The sequence below is a fragment of the Apis laboriosa genome, unplaced genomic scaffold (genome assembly GCF_014066325.1).
Source record: "Apis laboriosa isolate Shangri-la unplaced genomic scaffold, ASM1406632v1 scaffold21_cov150, whole genome shotgun sequence".
In the NCBI taxonomy this organism is placed as follows: Eukaryota; Metazoa; Arthropoda; class Insecta; order Hymenoptera; family Apidae; genus Apis; species Apis laboriosa.
Window position 1 is genome coordinate 801,952 of NW_025222365.1, and position 19,985 is coordinate 821,936.

General features: G+C 40.7%; 1 protein-coding gene across 1 annotated transcript in view; it reads left to right on the top strand.

Moving 5' to 3' along the window:
• LOC122712813 overlaps positions 1-19,985 on the top strand; it is a 178,370-nt gene that overhangs the window by 132,206 nt on the left and 26,179 nt on the right. The window contains exons 3-4 of the mRNA XM_043932728.1: positions 2,766-3,079; positions 3,614-3,793. Coding sequence (XP_043788663.1) covers positions 2,766-3,079; positions 3,614-3,793 — 494 coding nt within the window. The remainder of the gene's footprint in view (positions 1-2,765; positions 3,080-3,613; positions 3,794-19,985) is intronic.

A 19,985-nucleotide genomic window follows, 5' to 3' on the forward strand; every position in this document is an offset into this window, starting at 1 on the left:
CTTATAGTCATGCTCTTGGAAAGCTCTAGCAAATTAAATTAATCGCAACATCACCGTTCGGAAAACGTTTCCGATAAGGCAACGAAGAACATTTAACCCTTTCATAACTGAAAGCTCCCCTTCGCCCTCGAGGCGCCTAATGGTACTTTGAAATTTCCGGTCCTGTTTCCACGATCCTTACATCAAGATTTCGTTAATCCTCTTTGGGACTCTAAATCGTCGACGCCACCAAGTTTGCCGGGCGAAAGGATTGAATTACGAACGGCTGTAATCGGAAGTTTCTCCAGGGGGAGGGGTGAAAAATTATATTCCATTAAACCGGAACTCTGAATCTTGGCACCGGTTTTAACGATACCATTGACCGAACAACGCGGTGTTTCGTCGTCGAACTCGATCTCGGCAGACATCTGGGCGTGTACACTTGATAAACAGCGATAAAGTGAGACCAAGTTGAATGGCGTTAATCCTTTCGACAGGCGTTCAGAGTTCGGAGTACAAAGAGCTTCGAGCACGATCCTTTCGTCGTTAGTTAACCATCGTCGAAGCGTGGAGGATCGATCGAAACGGTGAAGCTCTTCAAAATTTTATATACGCGCGATGATTGCGAGAGTTGCACGATTCTTCTGCGAAAGAGAAGTAGAGAAGAGGCAGAGGCGAGCTTAATCTATCATCCGCGTATCATGCCGTATCGGTGGACGTGAAAACACACCTTTCCAGACAAACGACGTTCCTCCCCGCTTTATTTCCGCCACGTTACGCGGGACATTTGTTCGGAACGTCTCGAATATTGATCATTTTTTTTTTCTCTTCTCCGGAATATCATCTTCCAAGTCTGGAAAATTAAAACAAAAAAAAAATAAATAAACTAAAGAATTAATTATTACGAATATAACATCATTTTTGAAAATTATTATTATAGCTTTTATTATAATCTCGCGAAAGAAAGATCCATTTCCGAAAGGTAGAATCATGGGAGGAATTTTAAAAAGTCACCAATGTTTTAAAAATCCATTGAAAAAAAAATATTTTTAGGAAGACGCTCAAACGCTTTCGAAATCATCGTTCCTGTTGTGACGATAAAACAACCGTGTGATGAGAAATGAATATAACATCATTTTTGAAAATTATTATTTATTTGCTTTTATTATTAGCTTTATTTATTTATTATATTTATTATATTTATTATAGCTTTATTAATCTCGCGAAAGAAAGATCCATTTCCGAAATACGAAAGGTAGAATCATGGAAGGAATTCTAAAAAGTGACCAATGTTTTAAAAATCCATTGAAAAAAAATATTTTTGGGAAGACGCTCAAACGTTTTCGAAATCCTATCATCGTTCCTGTTGTGACGATAAAATAACCGTGTGATGAGAAATGAATATAACATCATTTTTGAAAATTATAGCTTTATTTATTTATTATATTTATTATCTTATCTATTATAGCTTTATTAATCTCGCGAAAGAAAGATTCATTTCCGAAATACGAAAGATAGAATCATGGAAGGAATTCTAAAAAGTCACCAATGTTTTAAAAATCCATTGAAAAAAAAATATTTTTGGGAAGACGCTTTCGAAATCCTATCATTGTTCCTGTTGTGATGATAAAACAACCGTGTGATGAGAAACGAATATAACATCATTTTTGAAAATTATAACTTTATTTACTTATTATATTTATTATCTTTATTATAGCTTTATTAATCTCGCGAAAGAAAGATCCATGTCCGAAATACGAAAGGTAGAATCATGGAAGGAATTTTAAAAAGACACCAATGTTTTAAAAATTGAAGAAAAAAAAAAAATATTCGACTTTTGGAGAGACGCTCAAACGCTTTCGAAATCCTATCGTCGTGACGATAAAACAATCGCGTGATGAGAAACGTGTTCCTGCGTTTTCGCGCACGAGTTCAGCAAAGAAGAAGCTGTACGTGCCTTGCGTTTCGAGCACACAGTTTTTATATTTTATTACGCTTTACGATATCCTCCTTATTTCGTCGAGCGGACGAATTTTTATCCGCAATGATCGACGATAAAATAAACGATCAAAACGACGACTTTGAGAGAGAGAGACTTTTCGAAGATCTCGGTTCGAACGAACGCTTTTCTCGATCCCAGATATATTTTTCCCCTCCCTTCCCCCTTCAAATAAAGATAGAAACTCGAAACGGATGTTCCTCGAACGTATCGGAATATGGAGGGTCGTGTTCATTGGCCGTAAATTCATCGCCTCGAGTAAATTTGACCATTTCGTCGGGCGCAGGGGTTCGCGTTAACGATCCCTATAACCGTTTTGTCTGATCCTGGATACCCAGACCACCCATATTCCATAAAAAAAAAAAAAAAAGAAGAAGAAGAAACATCATCGCCCCTTTCAGGATCACGCGTTTGATCTACATTTAAATTAACATCGTTCATTAATTAATCGCTTAATACTTTTATATCCCGTATAAAAGAATTATTATTTCAGAAAATAGTGCTTCAAGTGCTTCGAACTCACGGAACGCATCACGCGTTTGTTTTTTTAATATGTATTCATACAACCAATTCAGAACGGGATTCCATTTATTCAATTATAAAATATTTTTACAAAAGTAACGTGTCGCGAAAATCTCAACCTACAACCTTCGTACAACACCCTTATATGTACACCCCTGCATCCTAAGGGAGAATATCCTCCCTTTTTTTTTCTTTTTTTAAAAAAGAGGGGAGGCACAAAATATATATCACGCTTTATATAAGAAATCTTTTTCTCGTTTCGCAGGTCGAACGCACGACTCCGCCTACACTTTGTACAGACTGGGGGAGAGATTGTCGAGCGGTGTGAGGTTGTACGTGGAGACCGGAAGGACAGACGGGATGGACGCGGACGGTGACTCGCCGAGCACCCTCCACTCGTTCACGGGCCCCCCCGTGCCCCAAGGGGAGGGGACGAGCGTGGCGCGGGCCTTCCTCGACGGCAATCACACCCTGATAAGCATCATGGCCCGCATCAACCCCAGCCCAGATTGGTTCGTCGGCCTCGATTCCTTCCAACTGTGCGTGGAGGGTAACTGGGTCGATACCGTGACCGTCGAGGTAATTACCCATTTGAGGGGAGTAGAGAGGGATCATTAATTTCGATATCAGAAATCCTGAAATCGCATCATCGAATCGCTTCGACGACCAACAATTTCAATTTCGGGGCGGGGTGACCGCCAACACTCGAAATTAGGCCGAGCCATATGGAAAATTAGATCGAATCGATGAAGGGGAGGGGGAGGTGAATTTTCCATTCGTTTCGCGAAAGCGCGAACAAAAGGCTCTATAGAAAAAGGAAACTTTTTTTTTTTTCCTTTTTTTTTTTTCGCTATTTGGATACACGAGACTGTATTAGCGATCCTTGGCGCTCGTTGAAGCGAAGTTTGATCTGGAAAAAGGGTTTGAAGAGAGGAAAAAATTGCGTCGAAAGAGATGTATGTGTGTGTGTGTGTGTGTGTATATATATATATATAGTATATATAGGTCGTGTGTTCGTCGAGATGGAAAAAAAAGCGCGTGGTTTCTATGCCATCTCATTAAAATCCGGCTATTGAAAGAGTCGGGGGATCCATCGTTCGTCTCTTTTCTCAGCTGGATCCGCTGGACGGTGGAACCGATAACGGGTTCACATTCACCGCTGCCAACTGGCCGACCCAACCCCAAGGAATCGCCTACAGGATCACGTCGCGGTATCCGGCGCATCCCGCGGGAAGCTTTTATTATCCGAATCTACCTCGCCTCCCGCCCATAGCCACCCTCACCTTCACCAAGGTAAGTTCGATCTTTGTTTCTTTTTTTTTTCTTTTCTTTTTCTTTTTTTTTTTTTGTATCCGATGGACTCGTTCTTTCACGTTCTTCCACATGATTTGTTTCGTCAACATTTTTTTCACATGTTGAGTTTTTGGATTATTGAACAACGCGGAATTAACTGATGGATCATTTGTCCGGTTTAGGATTCAATAGATTCGTATATATAGGTAGTTTATGGTTGTCAAAATTTACTTTTTCTTCTGTTTGAAACTTCTTTGAAACGATATTATCGAATTAAATTAATACTCGGGATATTCAGTTTTATTTAAAATAGAATAACGATAATTGACGATCGTCCTCTTAAATTTTAGAATCGATTAATGTTGAAATTTTTATTCCATTTAAAAACTTCTGAACGATTATTGAATCAACTGGAGAGATCCGGTTTTAATAAAAAAAGACAGCTTAAAATATATAGTATACAATCAATACCTTAAATTAATAATTTCAGTATTTTCCATTAATGAAATTATATATTCATTTTTGACAATTCCACCAACTCTCACAAAAATAACATCCATATCCATTAACTAAAATTATTATTCAATTAAACATTCATCATCCATTAATTAAAATTACCATCCATTTTTGCCAACTCTCCAATTAAACATTCACAAAAATAACATTCATATCCATTAATTAAAATTATTATCCATTTTTGCCAACTCTCCAACTCTTAAACATTCACAAAAATAACATCCGTGTTAATTAAATTTATTATCCATTTTTGACAATTCCACGGATTCTCCATCGATTAAACATTATTTCACAAGAATATAATAATATCAAAGAACGAGATTCCGCGTATAATAAATATATATATATATATAAAATATAATAAAACACAGGGCGAAACAACGATCCTCCGGCATCAAGGCGTTTTCCAACGTTCGCCAATTTCACCGCGAGCTCCGCTTTAATATTCCAGGGGAGGCATTAAACGGCGCGAGGAGAAAACAAACGCGCGAGCAAGTATGGCCACTTTGTTAGGCTAATATCGTCGCATTACGGGAAGAGGGGGAGTGGCAGAGAGAGAGAGAGAGAGAGAGAGAGTGGAGGAGGGAGGAGGGCGCACCAACTTAATTGGCATAAATGATAACGGGGGCTTCCTGGACCGAATGTACCCCGAACGTATCGCGGCTGATCCCCCCAACCACGACCACTCTATTTATGCCGCGAGCTCTTAGGATATTAATATTCAAAACGTAATATACACGCGTACTCCTTCGAACTGGGTCACCGGGAGGACCAAACCGCGCGAACATTAGGGAAAATTTCCAATTATATCCGTGTTGCATGCGTGTCTTTGAACATTCGTCTGGATACACGATAGCACAACGAAAACGTTCGAACGATAACGAAATCGTTAACGATGCAGGCATGCACGATTTTTTCCTTTTTTTTTTCTTGAGATATATCTTGATATTTCTTCTTTATCCTGTATTTTTATTATATCCTGCTGCTCAATAATAAATTTAAAAAGAAAAAAAAGTCTAGGTACAAATTACAAATTCTGATCTGTCAAAGCAAGAAAAGAAGAAGAAGTGAAGTAACTCAAAAGTTAAGTTTCGAAAGTAAGTGGTTGTAATAAGACAATGCTAATTTTTTTTTTTTTTTTTTAGAGTATTAAAAAGATTAAATTAAAAAGTTGAAATGGATCCTTAAAGTTGTGAAAGTACCGTTGTAATTATTATAACAGACACGAGTATCGAGATTATATATGCAAATTCTTCTCCCTCTAAAAAGTTGAAAGTGGATCCTTAAAGTTTCAACATTTTTTTTTTTTTCTTTCCTTTTTATCAATTACAGCGAAACTTTAAAAACGTGGTGAAATTTCAATGCTCCATGCGTCTCGTTATAAAAATATTCCTATATAGAAAATCTTATTCGAAAAGAACACGAGATTTTCTTGGAAAAAGAAATTTTCCAATACGGAAACGAATTACTCCCCTGCACAAATGAAAAAAAAAAAAAAAAAAAAAGAGAGAGAAAGAAAAGAACCTCGTTCGAATACTCTCACATCTTTCGCTATATCCACTCGCGCAAAAATATCAGGGATACATCTCGAACGAGACCCGTTTCGCTCCCTCCCCACCCTCCCTCTTCCGATTCTCCGAGTAATTTAGAATTTCACCAGAGGCATCGCCGTCTCCGTCGCGATCTTCAATCAATCCACGCGAACGATCCACACGGATTTTATACAAATTCACGATTCACTCGAATAAACGATGCAACTCTCGATGAACTCTCGTTGCGCGCTTCCCACCATCCTGCGTCCGAGGACACAAACATTATCGATTCGATAGTGATATAGTCGCGTTGAACACATTACGCCTCCCCGTGTTCCAATTTCAAGCTTAATGGAGTACCTAAGATGCTCGACCGTAATGGAACCGTTTCACCGGTCGTTCCATTTTTTCTTTCTTTCTTTCTTTCTTTCTTTTTTCCCCCTCTTCCTCTTCTCTTTTATTTTTTTATTCCCTTTCTTTTTTCCCTTTTCGATCGCGCGACACGAGTACGCGTTAACCGTAATGGCGGCCGCGAATTGCAGGGAGAAAGAGCGGTGAATTAACGTTCCACGGTTCGACGAGCTCGCGCGGAACTCGATAAACGAAATGATTCTCTTTCTCTCTCTCTGTCTGTCTGTCTGTCTGTCTGTCGGAGCGAAGAGACTGGAGGTGGAAAAGCTTAATCAGCTGTAAATTACAGTGACATCGTTGGCCCACAAACATGGTGACACATCGGTGTGAAAAAGTGTCCGGTCGATTTTTGTGAAAAATGATACGAGCGGTTCGTGACGTTAGCTGAATTTACGGTGCTTGGTTAAAACCACGTACGTATGAAAAAAAAAAAAAAAAAAGAAGGAGGAGGGGGGAAATGTAGACTGGAATCTAGATCGTATTAGAGTTAGGTGGATGAGTTATGCTCTGTGTGGAGAATTTGATTTATCGCGGATACCGAGGCGTATTTTCTAATGAATATCAACGTATAACGTGTGTCGATCGAGCGGCAATAGACTCGGATGCCATTAGTTTCCAATAGTAGGAATGATTTCACGTAAATTAATACTTTTATATACAATCGTACATTTACAATTAATCCGAACCGCGTTAATCTTCGCGTTAATAATATTATTATATCGAAGTATATAATAATACATCGAAGGATAATGAAATTTGTCGACAATTAATTCGATGTATATATATAATAATAATATAATAATAATACTCTCACACGTGTTTAAGTTTATCGAGTAGTTTGTATCGCGTGGCGCTAGTGTCGCGACATCCGATATACCTTCCCTCTCAAAATTCATTTCTAACGCTTTTATACTTTTCTTAGAGAGAAATATTCTCCGCGCGAATAACGTATCTTCGTTCGTTCGCACAGCTCGAAAGAGGAAAATCCATTTGAGCGGATGATAGTCGCAACAGCTGACGAAGCATCATGGAGGAAACAAGCCGGGTCGGATTACGATAAACGCGGCTAGAAGGGGAATGGGAGTGGAAAAATGGGAGCGGGGGGAGGAGAGGGTCTATAGGATTAGCGTTGAAAGTTTGATAATTATACGGTAAGCGGGTCAGGCTTTGCGAAGGAAGAGGAATCGCTCGAACGACAGGGCAGAAGAGGAGGACTGTGTGGCGAAAGCGACTTGTCACTGGACGAGACGAGTTGGAGGGGGAGAGAGAGAGAGAGGGAATCCAACGAAGGGGCCAAAAAGTAAGTTGAAGGAAAAGCAGGGCGAGCAAGACATAATTAGCAAGTTTAAACACGAGTCGCTGTCTCCCGAATCTCGTTACCGCTGTCTTCGTGGTGGGCGAGTAATCGGCTCCTGTTTTGAGACGAGGACACGACTCGAAAAAGAAACTTGTCCCCTTTTCGAAACAAGAGATTCGAACAAGTATTTTGCCGATTTGGTAGAAATTTTGACGAAGAATATAGCACATTGAAACAATTATCCATTGAATTATATCATAATTGTGCTATATCGTCTTATATATTTACGTACTCTGCCATGTATCGTACGCATTAAGTATATTTGATAATGATTGCCGCAGCTCCTTATTGGCGATTACGCGAAGAATACGTGATCGAAATTTCTCGAGGGTACGATTCGCGCCCTTGTCTACCTTTATTATATCCATCGTCGAGGGAATTGTTGAGGAATTGGCGTGGAAAATAAGATTCTCCACGTGGAGTGGGCGTAGTCCCGATATTTTCACGCGGGGCACACGCTTTCACCGGCATTCACCCTTCGAAATCTAATATACATGCTTATTTACGTATCCAACGGCGTTCCAAGGAGGAGAAAATAATAACGAGCCCTTTCACGCCCTTCGAAAATGGGGGGTCCAACTCTCGAGAGTTTTTCGACGCTGTTTACTCCACACCTGCGTGCCTCGAATTCCTTCGTTCCTGCCCCGATATCGCACACGCGCGCACGCGTACATTATCGTTCAAAACTAAGTTTGGAAACAATTGTTTTTGCACGAGAAACCCGAATGAATGTATTTGTGAAAGTATTTGCTCGCAATTTCCGTTCTCATCATTGGCAAGTGCTTTAGGCGGAAGAAAAAAATTAATTTAAGAATTTATTTCATCGTTCGTGTCTATGATACAATTCGATATCTTCATAGAGGCAATGATTAAAATATAAAAATATCGATTAAGATTTATTTATTATCAACTTACAAGCAATTGAAGTTTGCACGAAGCGAAAGACAAATAGAAGACGATTTTTTCTCGCTAAATTGAGATTACTTATTGTAACTTATTTACTCGAGTTTCCACTCGTAAGATTTTTGCACATCAACTTCTACGTTTGCTTTTACTTTTAGAATCGATCCTACGAACGTATTAATACTCGGCAAACTTAAGTTGAAATAAATAAAAACTTTCGATATTTTCGCTTAAAGTTCCTGCAAACCGCCTCCCTTCAAACTTTTGAATAGCGCTGTATGTAGCCACACGTGTGTGCACGCGCTTCTCTTTTCCGAAATCGAATCTCCACGAGTTTCGAGGAACAATTTTCCGGAACAAAAGGGGTCTTTGGGTGTATCAGGGATGAAAATATTTTTTATTTTCCGCTCCGTGCATCCTTTTGGATGGATCGAAAGTTGGAGATGCTCTCGCGACGCTCCAGGGATTCTCCAGCCGGACTTTAGCAGCCGTTTAGGGCAGAGGATCGCGCGAGCGAAGGGTTTTTTGGTGAAATGCCAAAGCACTGGGTGAGGGATGAGATGTCGAAGGATGTGGCGGAGGATGGACGGATGTGGATTGATAGTCGAGAGAGATGCGAAAGATCGATGCACGAGTTATCTTCGTGGAACAGACTCGGAATAAACAGGTCTCGACGATAAACAAGCAGATTGAGATTCGAGGGGTGGTGGATAGGCTCTCGCATTCGTCTTGGAAACAATGTCGCTTATCTTGACACCGTCGCGTTGACACGGGGATTGGTCATAGGGGTCGCAAACGATCATCCCAATTGCCTCCAGGCTTAATCTGAATAATCCACCCTCGTATATATTTCCTCTATCCTCCTGAGATCAGAGCGAGATATTCGTAACGAAGCTTCGATTCGAGGAGTTGTAAAATTTTCTAGAATAGATAAATCCACTTTCTTGCATATTTCATCTCCGTTCTCTTCCTCGTTCAGTACTGAAATCAAAGTCGAACGCTAAGTTATTGATTTATATAATGGATAAAAAAAGTCTTGTATTCTACTCTCCAATTTAACTTAATTTAAATTCGACGATGTCAAAGTAATAATTCGAAATATGAGAGACAGATGGCGCAACGTTGACCACCTTCATAATAAAAATCTTGTATTCTCCTTCAATTCAACTAGATTTAACGACTTCAAAGTAATAATTCGAAATATGAGAGACAGATGGCGCAACGTTGATCGTGACCACGTCCATAATAAAAAAAGTCTCGTATTCTCGTCCCAATTCAAGTAAATTCGACGACCTCGATAATTCTAAGATTCGAAATGTGAGAGGCAGATGGCGCAACGTTCATTGTGGCCGATTATTGACCTTCACGATAAATAAGAAAGTTTCTCGATCAATTCGACGATCTCGAAGTAATAATTCTAAGAAATGTGAGAGGCAGATGGCGCAACGTTGATCGTAGCCGATCATAATCCTGCCCAAGGAGTTGGTTCGCGAGGTACCTCGTTAACGTAGTGGTAAGCTGTGAGTTAGTATCGTGGGTCGTAGATAAAGAGAGGGGAGGAAGAGTTAGTTGGCAAAGCGGCACACCTACCGGATTATCCCAACTTGGGTGAAAGCAATAGGGCTTGGTTAACCGTGACATGGACGCATACACGGGCATATTTCGCGCGTACTTTACGTAATTACCAACTATTCATTGGCCGGTCGATTATCTCTGTCCTCGATTACACTCGCCCTCTTTTACAATTTATCCTTTCTCTCGGCGTGAGAATACTCGCGAGACGAGGTCAGGTTGCGAAATTAATTCCAATCGATCCTTCTCGTCAATACTTGTTAATCCTGTGAATGCATGCTGGAGAAATTTCTATCTTCCTGATATTGATATCTTTGATTGTGCGGATTAATCTTTACTCGATTCATTGTCACGAAAGTGGGCAAGTTTACAACAATAATTAATTTCATAGGAATTAATAGACTCTTAGACTCGAACATTCCACTCGAGATTAAATGCGCTTCGATAACAAAAAAAAAAAAAAGAAAAAAAACGTGTTAATTTCACGAACTACATAATTCGACTACTATAATTCCCAAGCGAGAATAATTTATCTCGATCGAGAGCAACACGGTTCATCTTTCAAGGTAAGGATCGATCGAGGGGAAAATATAGATGGAGGTAGAGAAAAAAAATTGGTGGAAAGAGGAAGAGGAAGAGGAAGAGAGAGAGAGAGAGAGACAGTCGCCTCGCGAGACGGGATGAAATCTCAATTCCAAGGGAGGGCGGTGCTCGAAGATGGAGCACGCAAGAAGCCGAAAGAGGGTTGCAGTGACAGAGGAGCGCGAACTCACTTCCGTTCGCCGCCACTATTTCAAACTCCGGCGGAAAACGTAAGAATTTATAACTGGTGACACGTTATGGGCTTCCCCCCTCCCCTCCTTTCCACCCCCCGAGCGAAGGAGCGAAGGCCAAAGATTTATTTCTCGCGGCCGCTTTTTCACGCGCCTCCCGAAAAAGCTTTCTCGACCAGTGGTGGAAAGCTGGTGGTAGCAGTGGTGGTAATAGTGGTAGTGGCGCGACTTTCTTTGGCCGCCAGGTGGTGGGAACCGGGAAATGCATTTCACGCCGTAGACAAACGCGAAATATCCCCGCGCGAGAATATTTCTTTCGTCTCTTTTCGAAGCGGAACGAACGAAACTTCGAAAAAGGTTCGTGGAAGGTAATAATTTATATTGGCGAGATATATTATGTTAGGATAAATAAGGAGGATTACGATGAACTTTGAAATACACGTTATTATATTAACTGAACAGGATGACAAGATTTTTCCTCTCCTCCTTGAGGGAAAATAATAATGGAATGAGTAGAAATTTTAATGATATAAGATACGTACGTGATCGTATTGTACCGTGAACAGAGATTCGCTAAGTAAAGATTCGCTTTCTCGAGGAAAAGTAACAATGTAAGAGAGATAAGAATTTTGATAATACGTGTAGATGGTCTTAATTACCATTAAGTATTAATTGAATATAGGATAATAATTGGCGAAATTTTTTCTTGAAAAAATAATAAAAAAGAAAAAGAAAGGATTCGTAAGTCTAAAAACACAATTTGCACAATGTCGAAACTCAAGTACGCGTGGATTAAACGAAGATTTTAAAGATAAAAGACGAAAATTGAAAGGGACGATGCAAGTAGAATGGCAGAGACAAAGGGATGATTAATTAAGAACGATAAATATTTCAGGAGTGCGCGCAAACGTTTTCGAAACGGATCAAAGGATCGTTCGTTTTAGAAATTTGAGAGTGGCCTCGCTTTTACGACGCCCCCTCCCCTTAAATAAAATCTAGGGGAGAGAGGTGGAGAGACGAAAGAGTTGGCGGTTTTATTACTCGAGAGTAATCTCGAGTGTCGTAATTTGACTTATTATATCTCGTGTCGTCCTCCTCCTCCTCCTCCTCCTCCTCCTCCTCCTCCTCCTCCTCCTCCTCGAAGAATCGTTTTGACCTAACGACTTCCCCGTTCAGAGCAGCCTTCCTTTTTTTTATTCGTCGTTTAAATTAAATTTCGACCGTTGAAATATTTATGGAAACTCGGGACAGACTTTGAAAAATTATTATCGTTAAAATTTCGCGGATTGCTCTCTATTAATCACGATGAAATGAATTCTTTCGATTTCTTCTGATGTGACGAGATTGCTCGAGTCGTGAATCAGTTTCATGTGATATAATATATTTGTTTTGATATAATATATTTTTATCTTTATTTTATCACGTATTCGAAGAGAACGAGTAACTCTAACTCGAAGGGAAAATTTGGAAAGTAAAATTTCGCAAATTTAATTTCTCGGGGATAGGAAAGAGTGTATCCGTAGCTTTTTATCGTTCAGTTGCAGTCGCATTGCTACGATGGAACAAACTCTGCCTCGTTTCATAAACACTATTCTATTCTCCGTTGTTTTCCTTTTTTCGCGATATCGATTAATCCGATCATTCGCGTATAACCCGAAAATACAACAACGAAATGCCTGATCCGTTTATTTTTTCAACCACCAGCAACACGCAAATTGTCCTTTTTTCCCTCGCTTCATTAATCCTCAAGCTTGGGATCTCTTGTTCGCAACGAAACACGAATCTCTCTCTATTTTTTCTATCGCAAATACCACTTGAAAATTAAAACTTTTTATTCATTTCTCCTTTTCTAATCCTCCAAATTCTTGTATTTATCATCTTTAACAGGCAAACGAGGATTAAAAACTACCCAAAAATTCGTGATTAATCAAACTGTGAATATCATCGAGGCGGAAGTCAAGAGACGATCCTAATATCAATGAACCTAATATCTCGGATCGAGTTTTTCAAATCCGACTCGATCCGGGATAATCCCCGCCACGATTCGTGGAAAATTTCTGCGATGGCAAAAATTTTTCGCGAACGATCCGTTCCCCCCTATATCGGTTCTCCTAGCACGTGGTTAATTTCATTTGTGTCATCAGTTGATCGAGATCGACGTTTCCCGATTCACGTCAGCTACGACGTGATACCCCTAGAAATTAACAAGGTCTCGTATCGTAATTATAATGAGGCCGAAGAGCACTCCATTAAAATCACGAATACATCCGAGCCTGTTCTGAAATAATAATAGCCTCGTTACGTATCGTACGCGACAATGAACGATTTTTATCGTTGTTGTTTCTGTCCAATCGATCGTGGATCGAGTACAAATTTTTTACATCTTCCTCTCTAGCCCTCTTAATATCGTTAAAATTTTGACAAATATAGAAAATTATTATAATAGTAACGAAAAATTAACAAGTTTTAACAAATTTTTATTAATTTTATTGAAATTATATCTAAATTCTATCGACTAAAAAATTGTAACTGGTTCGCGAACGAATGGAATATTACATGGATCGAAACATATTTACGAAATACACGCAAGGGATGATCCCTCTATCTAATAAATCTATCGTAAGATCAAAATTTTACACTGATCGATCTTTCCCTCCTCAAAAAAAAAAAAAAAAAAAAAAAAGACACCATCAAAATTCAAGCATTTAATCAACCGTCGATCTCGTCCACGGCCAATCTCGTCCCCTCCTTCCTTCGTCCCACCGTTCGACCGGAAACAAAATTTAGCCATTTTTCCCTCCTCGTTCGATGTCACGGCTTATCCATTGACCGTATCATCGCTCCCCCTCTCCCTGTCCTCCACGCGTTGGTTTGCCACGCTTGTCCGATTATCGACGGATTAACTAGCGGTGGCCGATGGTGATGCAAGCGACGCGGTTGGCCACCTGGTATACCCCCATACGTACACGACACCCGACACGTAAAACCAGCCCCAGCGTAATATCACGGTGGTAATTGTAATAAAAATAACCAAATCCCCGAATTCGGCCAAGACTTCGATCGCAATCATTCATCCATTCATTTTATCGTTCTTCTTCAAGGTTTGTTTCCTCGGAGGAAGGAGACTCGCCGAAATATTTTTCGGGGAGAAGGAGGAGGGAGGGGGGAAGGATCGTTGAAAATTTCATCGAGCAATCCGGAACGTTGATTAAATCACTCGATCGACTTTCCATCGGACTCTCTCTCTCTCTCTTCAACTTATTTTTCCTCCCGGGGAGAAAGGAAAGCGTTTTTGTCGGATGGAAAAAGTCTAGGTTGCAAGAAGGAGGGAGGGAAGAGGGTGGTCCGGAATCGAGTTACGCCTTATGAACGAGGAGGTATCGATATCAATAACGATGGATAATCGAATTCCATCGGCTCGTCTCTTTTTTTCGGGTTTTGGTTTAACAAGGGAGAATCGATAAAGATAAGATTTAGATCAGAGATAAGATTTGTTTTGTCTTGTTGAATCCTCAAACTTTCTCTTCGAACGTACGAGTGATTATAAAATTTTAAGAATTCGCCTCGATTGATCAATATTCGTGAAATATCATCGATCGTTCCTCCCTCGCGTCGATAATTCATATATCGTAAAGATGGAAGATCGCTACTCTCTGCCCCTCGATCAATCTTCCTCGAGAACAACCTTTCCAACCGGTATCCAAAATTCTCATAGCAATGTTGGATAGCCGCTAGTTCTTCGTTTCTAAATCGCGTCCATCACGACAATCCATCACCAACGATCGTTTCTTCCCTCGCATCGATAATTTACCACAAAGATTCGCACCCTTCTCAAACATCCTTTTAGAACACCTCTCGCGTTAGCATTCCGTGTATTGTCTCGATTCTCCTCGCTTTTCTATCGCTCGAAATAGTACCCTTATACACTCGCTTGATCGACCATCTACCATGATAATAATTCACCCTTTACATCGATCTCTTTATTATAAGGAAACGATTTTTTTCGTGTATATATCCTTGAGGTGTACAACGCTTGAAATACCCCCGAAGAGATAAGCGGAGAGAGATAAAAGTAGAACAAGTTGGAGGGAGGGGCAGGAGGAAGGGTTCTAATTACGAGATGAACGGAAAAGTTTCGGCGTTAAAATTAAGTTGGCGGTTTACGAGGCGGGGCCGCTGTGAAAACTATTCCACGTGTTACGGTTAATAGAGACGGGCGTTCGAGGTGGAAAGAAAGCACTCGCGATCGAGTTCGCCGAGTATCGATTCGTCGAGTATCGATTCGTCGCGGTGATGATGAAACCACGTGGAGCGGAGTTTCAACGAATAACAACGGAACGCAAATATTTAGAGAAAGAGACTGTCCCGTTGAACGTTTCGCTTCTCGCGTCTTAAGCCGCTCGCTCGTTAACGACGACAAGATACATAGATGCATGGGCAAACAAACGCTGAAAATCGCGTTTCGAAACACCCTTGAATACGCGCAGAGTGTTTTATTTTAGGGGAAGGTGGATTAGGTAGGTGGATAAGCTAAATGAATGCGTTCTTTTTTCAATAGCATGGAGGGATGAGAATCAATTTCTAAATGATAAATTTTTCTCGAATTAATTTCCACTTTTACTCGCGAATAATATTTAGTAGATCCTCGAAATAGTTTGTGTAGCAGCCAAAAAGGGAGTACGCGCCATCTCGCGAAATTCTCCTTTCGATTCAATCCCGTATAAACAATATTACAAAGTGGATCCATCGTTTCGACAAACAACATTTATATAAATATATCTCGTAGCGAGAACAGCGATAACACCGACTTATCTTAATAAAATCCACGCGAAGGTAATCCAGAAAAGGGGTGAAAGATCGCAGGCCTCGTTAACACGAGCCATATTAACTCGGCCACTAAATCTCTCTCCCTCTCCCTCCGGTATTATCCTCGCAAAAAAGGATCGACTTAATGCGCAACCCTGTTGCGGTATCTCCCCTATCTCCTCTCCTGTACCGCTATAATTGCGCATCACGAAGAGAGAGAGAGAGAGAGAGACCTTTCTCTCCCCATCCAAAATAGGGATTTCGCCAACACAATCGCAATCTGTAAATTCCCTGCGGACGTAGACCCTCCCTCCCTTTCGAGGGGGGCGGAGAGAGGGTATAGAAAGGGTATATTTCCCGATTCGAGGGAAAATTCCAGGGACGTTCGATCGTGTATGGCGGTGTGACCGGTCGCAATTTGTCACGATTCCCTGGTCGTCGATCGTATTTAGCCATCGTAACGGGGGAGAGGGTACAGGGACCCTCACCACCACCACCACCACCACCACCGCCCCACCGTTGGAATTTCTAGCGCGGAAGTAAACGGCGCGAAATTACGGGGAATTATTAAATTACAGCGACGACTGCCGCGGTAATTATCGGCCGGTGCCTGGGATTATAGATTTTACGCCGGATAAATCCGTTTAATGTCGTGTGGCGCGTGTACCACCGCTCTCGCGGGTGTCCAATCTCCTCCTCCTCCTCCTCCTCCTCCTCCTCCTCCTCCTCCTCCTCCTTGCCTCCTCTCCTCTTTAGCCGGGGCGAAAAAGCGCGATATCGATCCGGGGGTGGGAGAGGGAGGGAGAGGCTCGTTACGCGGTGCAAAAATGGGAAGGATACCTCTTCTTTTTCGCTTCGAAGGCGGCACACGCGAGGCGACCAGGATCGAGCGGTTGATTCCGGTTGACGCGAGGAGGAGGAGGAGGAGGAGGTGACGTTCTTTATTAACGTCACGGTGCAAAGAACAGGTGTATCGCGCGATTGCTTGCTTGCGTGCTTGCGGAACACCACGTTCGAGTCGGGTGAATTGGGAAACGGCGGTGGTCTGTGCAACCATTATTGTTAATATCTGGATTATTTTTTTTTTTTTGTTATTAATGTATATGGGGATGATGAGTGAGTGGAGATGAGATCATTTTTGGGAGAAGATTGGTGATGAAATATATATAATTTTATTTTGTTTTTATAATTCATTTGTCAATACAACTAAAGTTGTTTAATTGATTCGAGCATAGTTTGAGGACTGCAAAGAGGAAAAAGTAAGCCATAAATATTGTTCATAGCAAATTGAACACGTGAAAGAAAAGTTATATTAATCTTATTGCCATTTCTTAAAAATTTATACAAATACACTTTACCTATTATTTCGTTCAAATAAAATCGTGAAAGAAAAGCATTGTCACTCTTGTTGTCATTTCTTAAAAATTTATATACGAAAAATAGAAATATTGGACGAAGAAAAAGGATCGATAATCGATAGAAATACACTTTAACGGGAAAATGGACAAGGGCGCGTCAAACAATCGCGATTATTGCCAGTAACGGGCGGAAACGTCAAGCAACCAATTTAATGAGAACTGTTCCACAGAATCTGGCTCGTTTCTAGCCTCTACGCACGTGGAAACAACGTAGATTTCGCCCGTTGCATCGTATCGTATTATGAACCGAGTAATTACGATCTATCTCCCCCTCCTTCCCCCATCAACCCCGTACAGGTCGCAGAATTTTCGGAAATGCGGGCATCGCTCATCGATAACTATGCAGGCACGGTGCAGCCACTTTAATTAGTATGTACGTATCCAGTTCATTACGAGTTAACAAGTCGGTGAATAGCCACTCGGCTAATTGCACCGTGCCTTCTGCCACGCCTCTTCTCTCCTCGAGCCGAGCTCTCGCTATTCCTTGTCTATTACCTTTTTCCACCGCAGAGAGAGAGAGAACGTGTTCATTAACCATCCAACCTGATTCCACCATTTTTCTCCTCGATTAATATATATTGAACGTTTATTAATTTCGTATTATATCGTTAATTGTGTCGATTGATTGCGTAGGATCGTCGATCGTTGAAGGAGTCGAATCCTCAAATTTTTAAAGATTCTTCTTAACTTTCGTTAACATTAATATCTTATCGTTAACGATTAACGATCGTTGAAGGAGTCGAATCCTCAAATTTTTAAAGATTCTTCTTAACTTTCGTTAACATTAATATCTTATCGTTAACGATTAACGATCGATAACGAAAGTTTATTTTGAAAGGAAATGGAAATATAATTGGAAGTATCTCTCAAGTTTATTTTTTTCTCCATTTCTCTGAAATTTTGACGCCTAATTGATGATGTATCGTCAACTGTGGAACATGGAATTCTTTGATATCATGTCCCATCCTCCCCTTCTCCATTAATATGGATACTTTTCGAGATCGTTTCGATTCTTAATTTTCCGCGCATCCGAAATCAGCATTGGAGCAGCGAAACGGTTAATTTGAAAGTTTATTGGGAAGGGATTCGAAACGAGTGACGATATGATATGGGAGGGGAAGGAGGGAAAAGAAGTCGAGCGCGGCGAGCAATTACTTTTGCAATTATTTTTAATAAACTCTCGAGAATTAATTGCGCTAACCCCGCTGGGCCAGTCGTTAACGAAACGCGACAGAGGAGACGGCACAAAGCCTTTCCACACGGTCGAATGTGAGGAATTCTCCCTCTTGCCCGACACCGTTTTTCGACACCCGCAAATTACAGTCGGACGCCTCTCCATTACCGTGCTATGCAAACTTTCCTCGAATCCACGCTTTGTCCCCAACCCTTGTTTATCATCCCCTCCATTTAAATTTCGCAGAAATCGAATCGATGGAAGTGAATGGATGAACGTTGACGATTAATCATCGAAACTAATCTAAAATAATAATTTTAAAATTTCTAAGTAGAATATTACCCATAGAGAAGAAATTATCCATAGAATCTTTTCTACGATGCGATCGTATTTAATAATTTCCTATTTCTATCGCTTCGAAACACCGTATTTGAAATGTATATTTTTGTTAAAAATTTCTTCCGCGAAATTACAATCTAGAAAATATTTAGAATAAATGGGAGGTATCTCTGGAGGCACGACGACGAGGCGAGCGCAAGGGATCTGTCGTCGGGGGTGGGAGTAGGCAGCCATTATCGGTTTCATCGTGAAGGTTTTCGCAAAAGGTTTTCACGGGTGGGCTGTTTGTGGTTTCGAATTTGAACGAAATGGCACGAAAGATGTCGAAATTATCGGGTCAAATCGTGCGGAACGATACCGCGGATCTGGGCGGGGAACCGCTAGGAGGAGGCTTCGCAACGTCACGTTCCTCCCGGCGAGTCAGCTCGGGACACGTTCGCGGCACATCCCTGCACGTGGATGCACTCGAAAAGAGGCTCGCTGGGAGTGGTTATTGGTTTTGAACAAATACAATAGCGCGATTGACATAACGATACTCGATCCTCCTCTCCTTCGCCCTCTTCCCGTGTACAAATTGCGAGACAATTTCGCCCTTCCGCCTCTTTCTCTTCCTCTTTCTCTTCCTCTTTCTCCTTTCTGCAACGTGAACGCGACGAAAATATTCATTTAATTATCGCGATTATCGGTTTCAATATTTTAATTTGATGGATTTTTTTCAAATTTTTTCTTCGTATTTTTTCTTTTTTTTTTTTTTTTTAATTTGGACGAATTCTCGAGGAACGAGAATCTCTTTGTATTTATTGCAATTCATAAATGATGATCTTTCGCATCGATGTTAATTCGCATCACATTTGAATTTCGAAAAGAGAATTTCCGTATAAAATAATCTTGACTCGAATTTAGGTCACGATTATTAAAGAATCGTAATAAAATAATCCTGAATTTTTTTCGCATTTATCGCGCAAAAAGAGAAAATCCATTGAATTTAAATACCAGAAACACACTTTTCCCGTTTCATTCGATGCGCGAATAAATTTTTCGACGGCGCAAAAAGGGTTATCGATAATCGATAAAAACGAACGAAACAGCAAAAACTGGATCACGTCTGTCCAAGGAATTAAATTAATTCGACAGACGTTCATAAAAAGTCGAGTGAAATTCGGTTATAAATAGGAAATAACAATAAATCGAGGAAACGAAATCGACTTACATTAACTGCGTTTCCTGTTGTCGCCTAGCTAATTCCATTCTAATCGATCGGCTCGTTCAATTATTCCTGCGGCGTCCATGTAATTACGCGTAGTCTCGATCTCCCCTGCGCCCCCTGTTTTTCGTTATTGCAGCAATCGCGTTGTTCACGGCCGTTGGAACGAAATCGGCGGCGTTTCGTG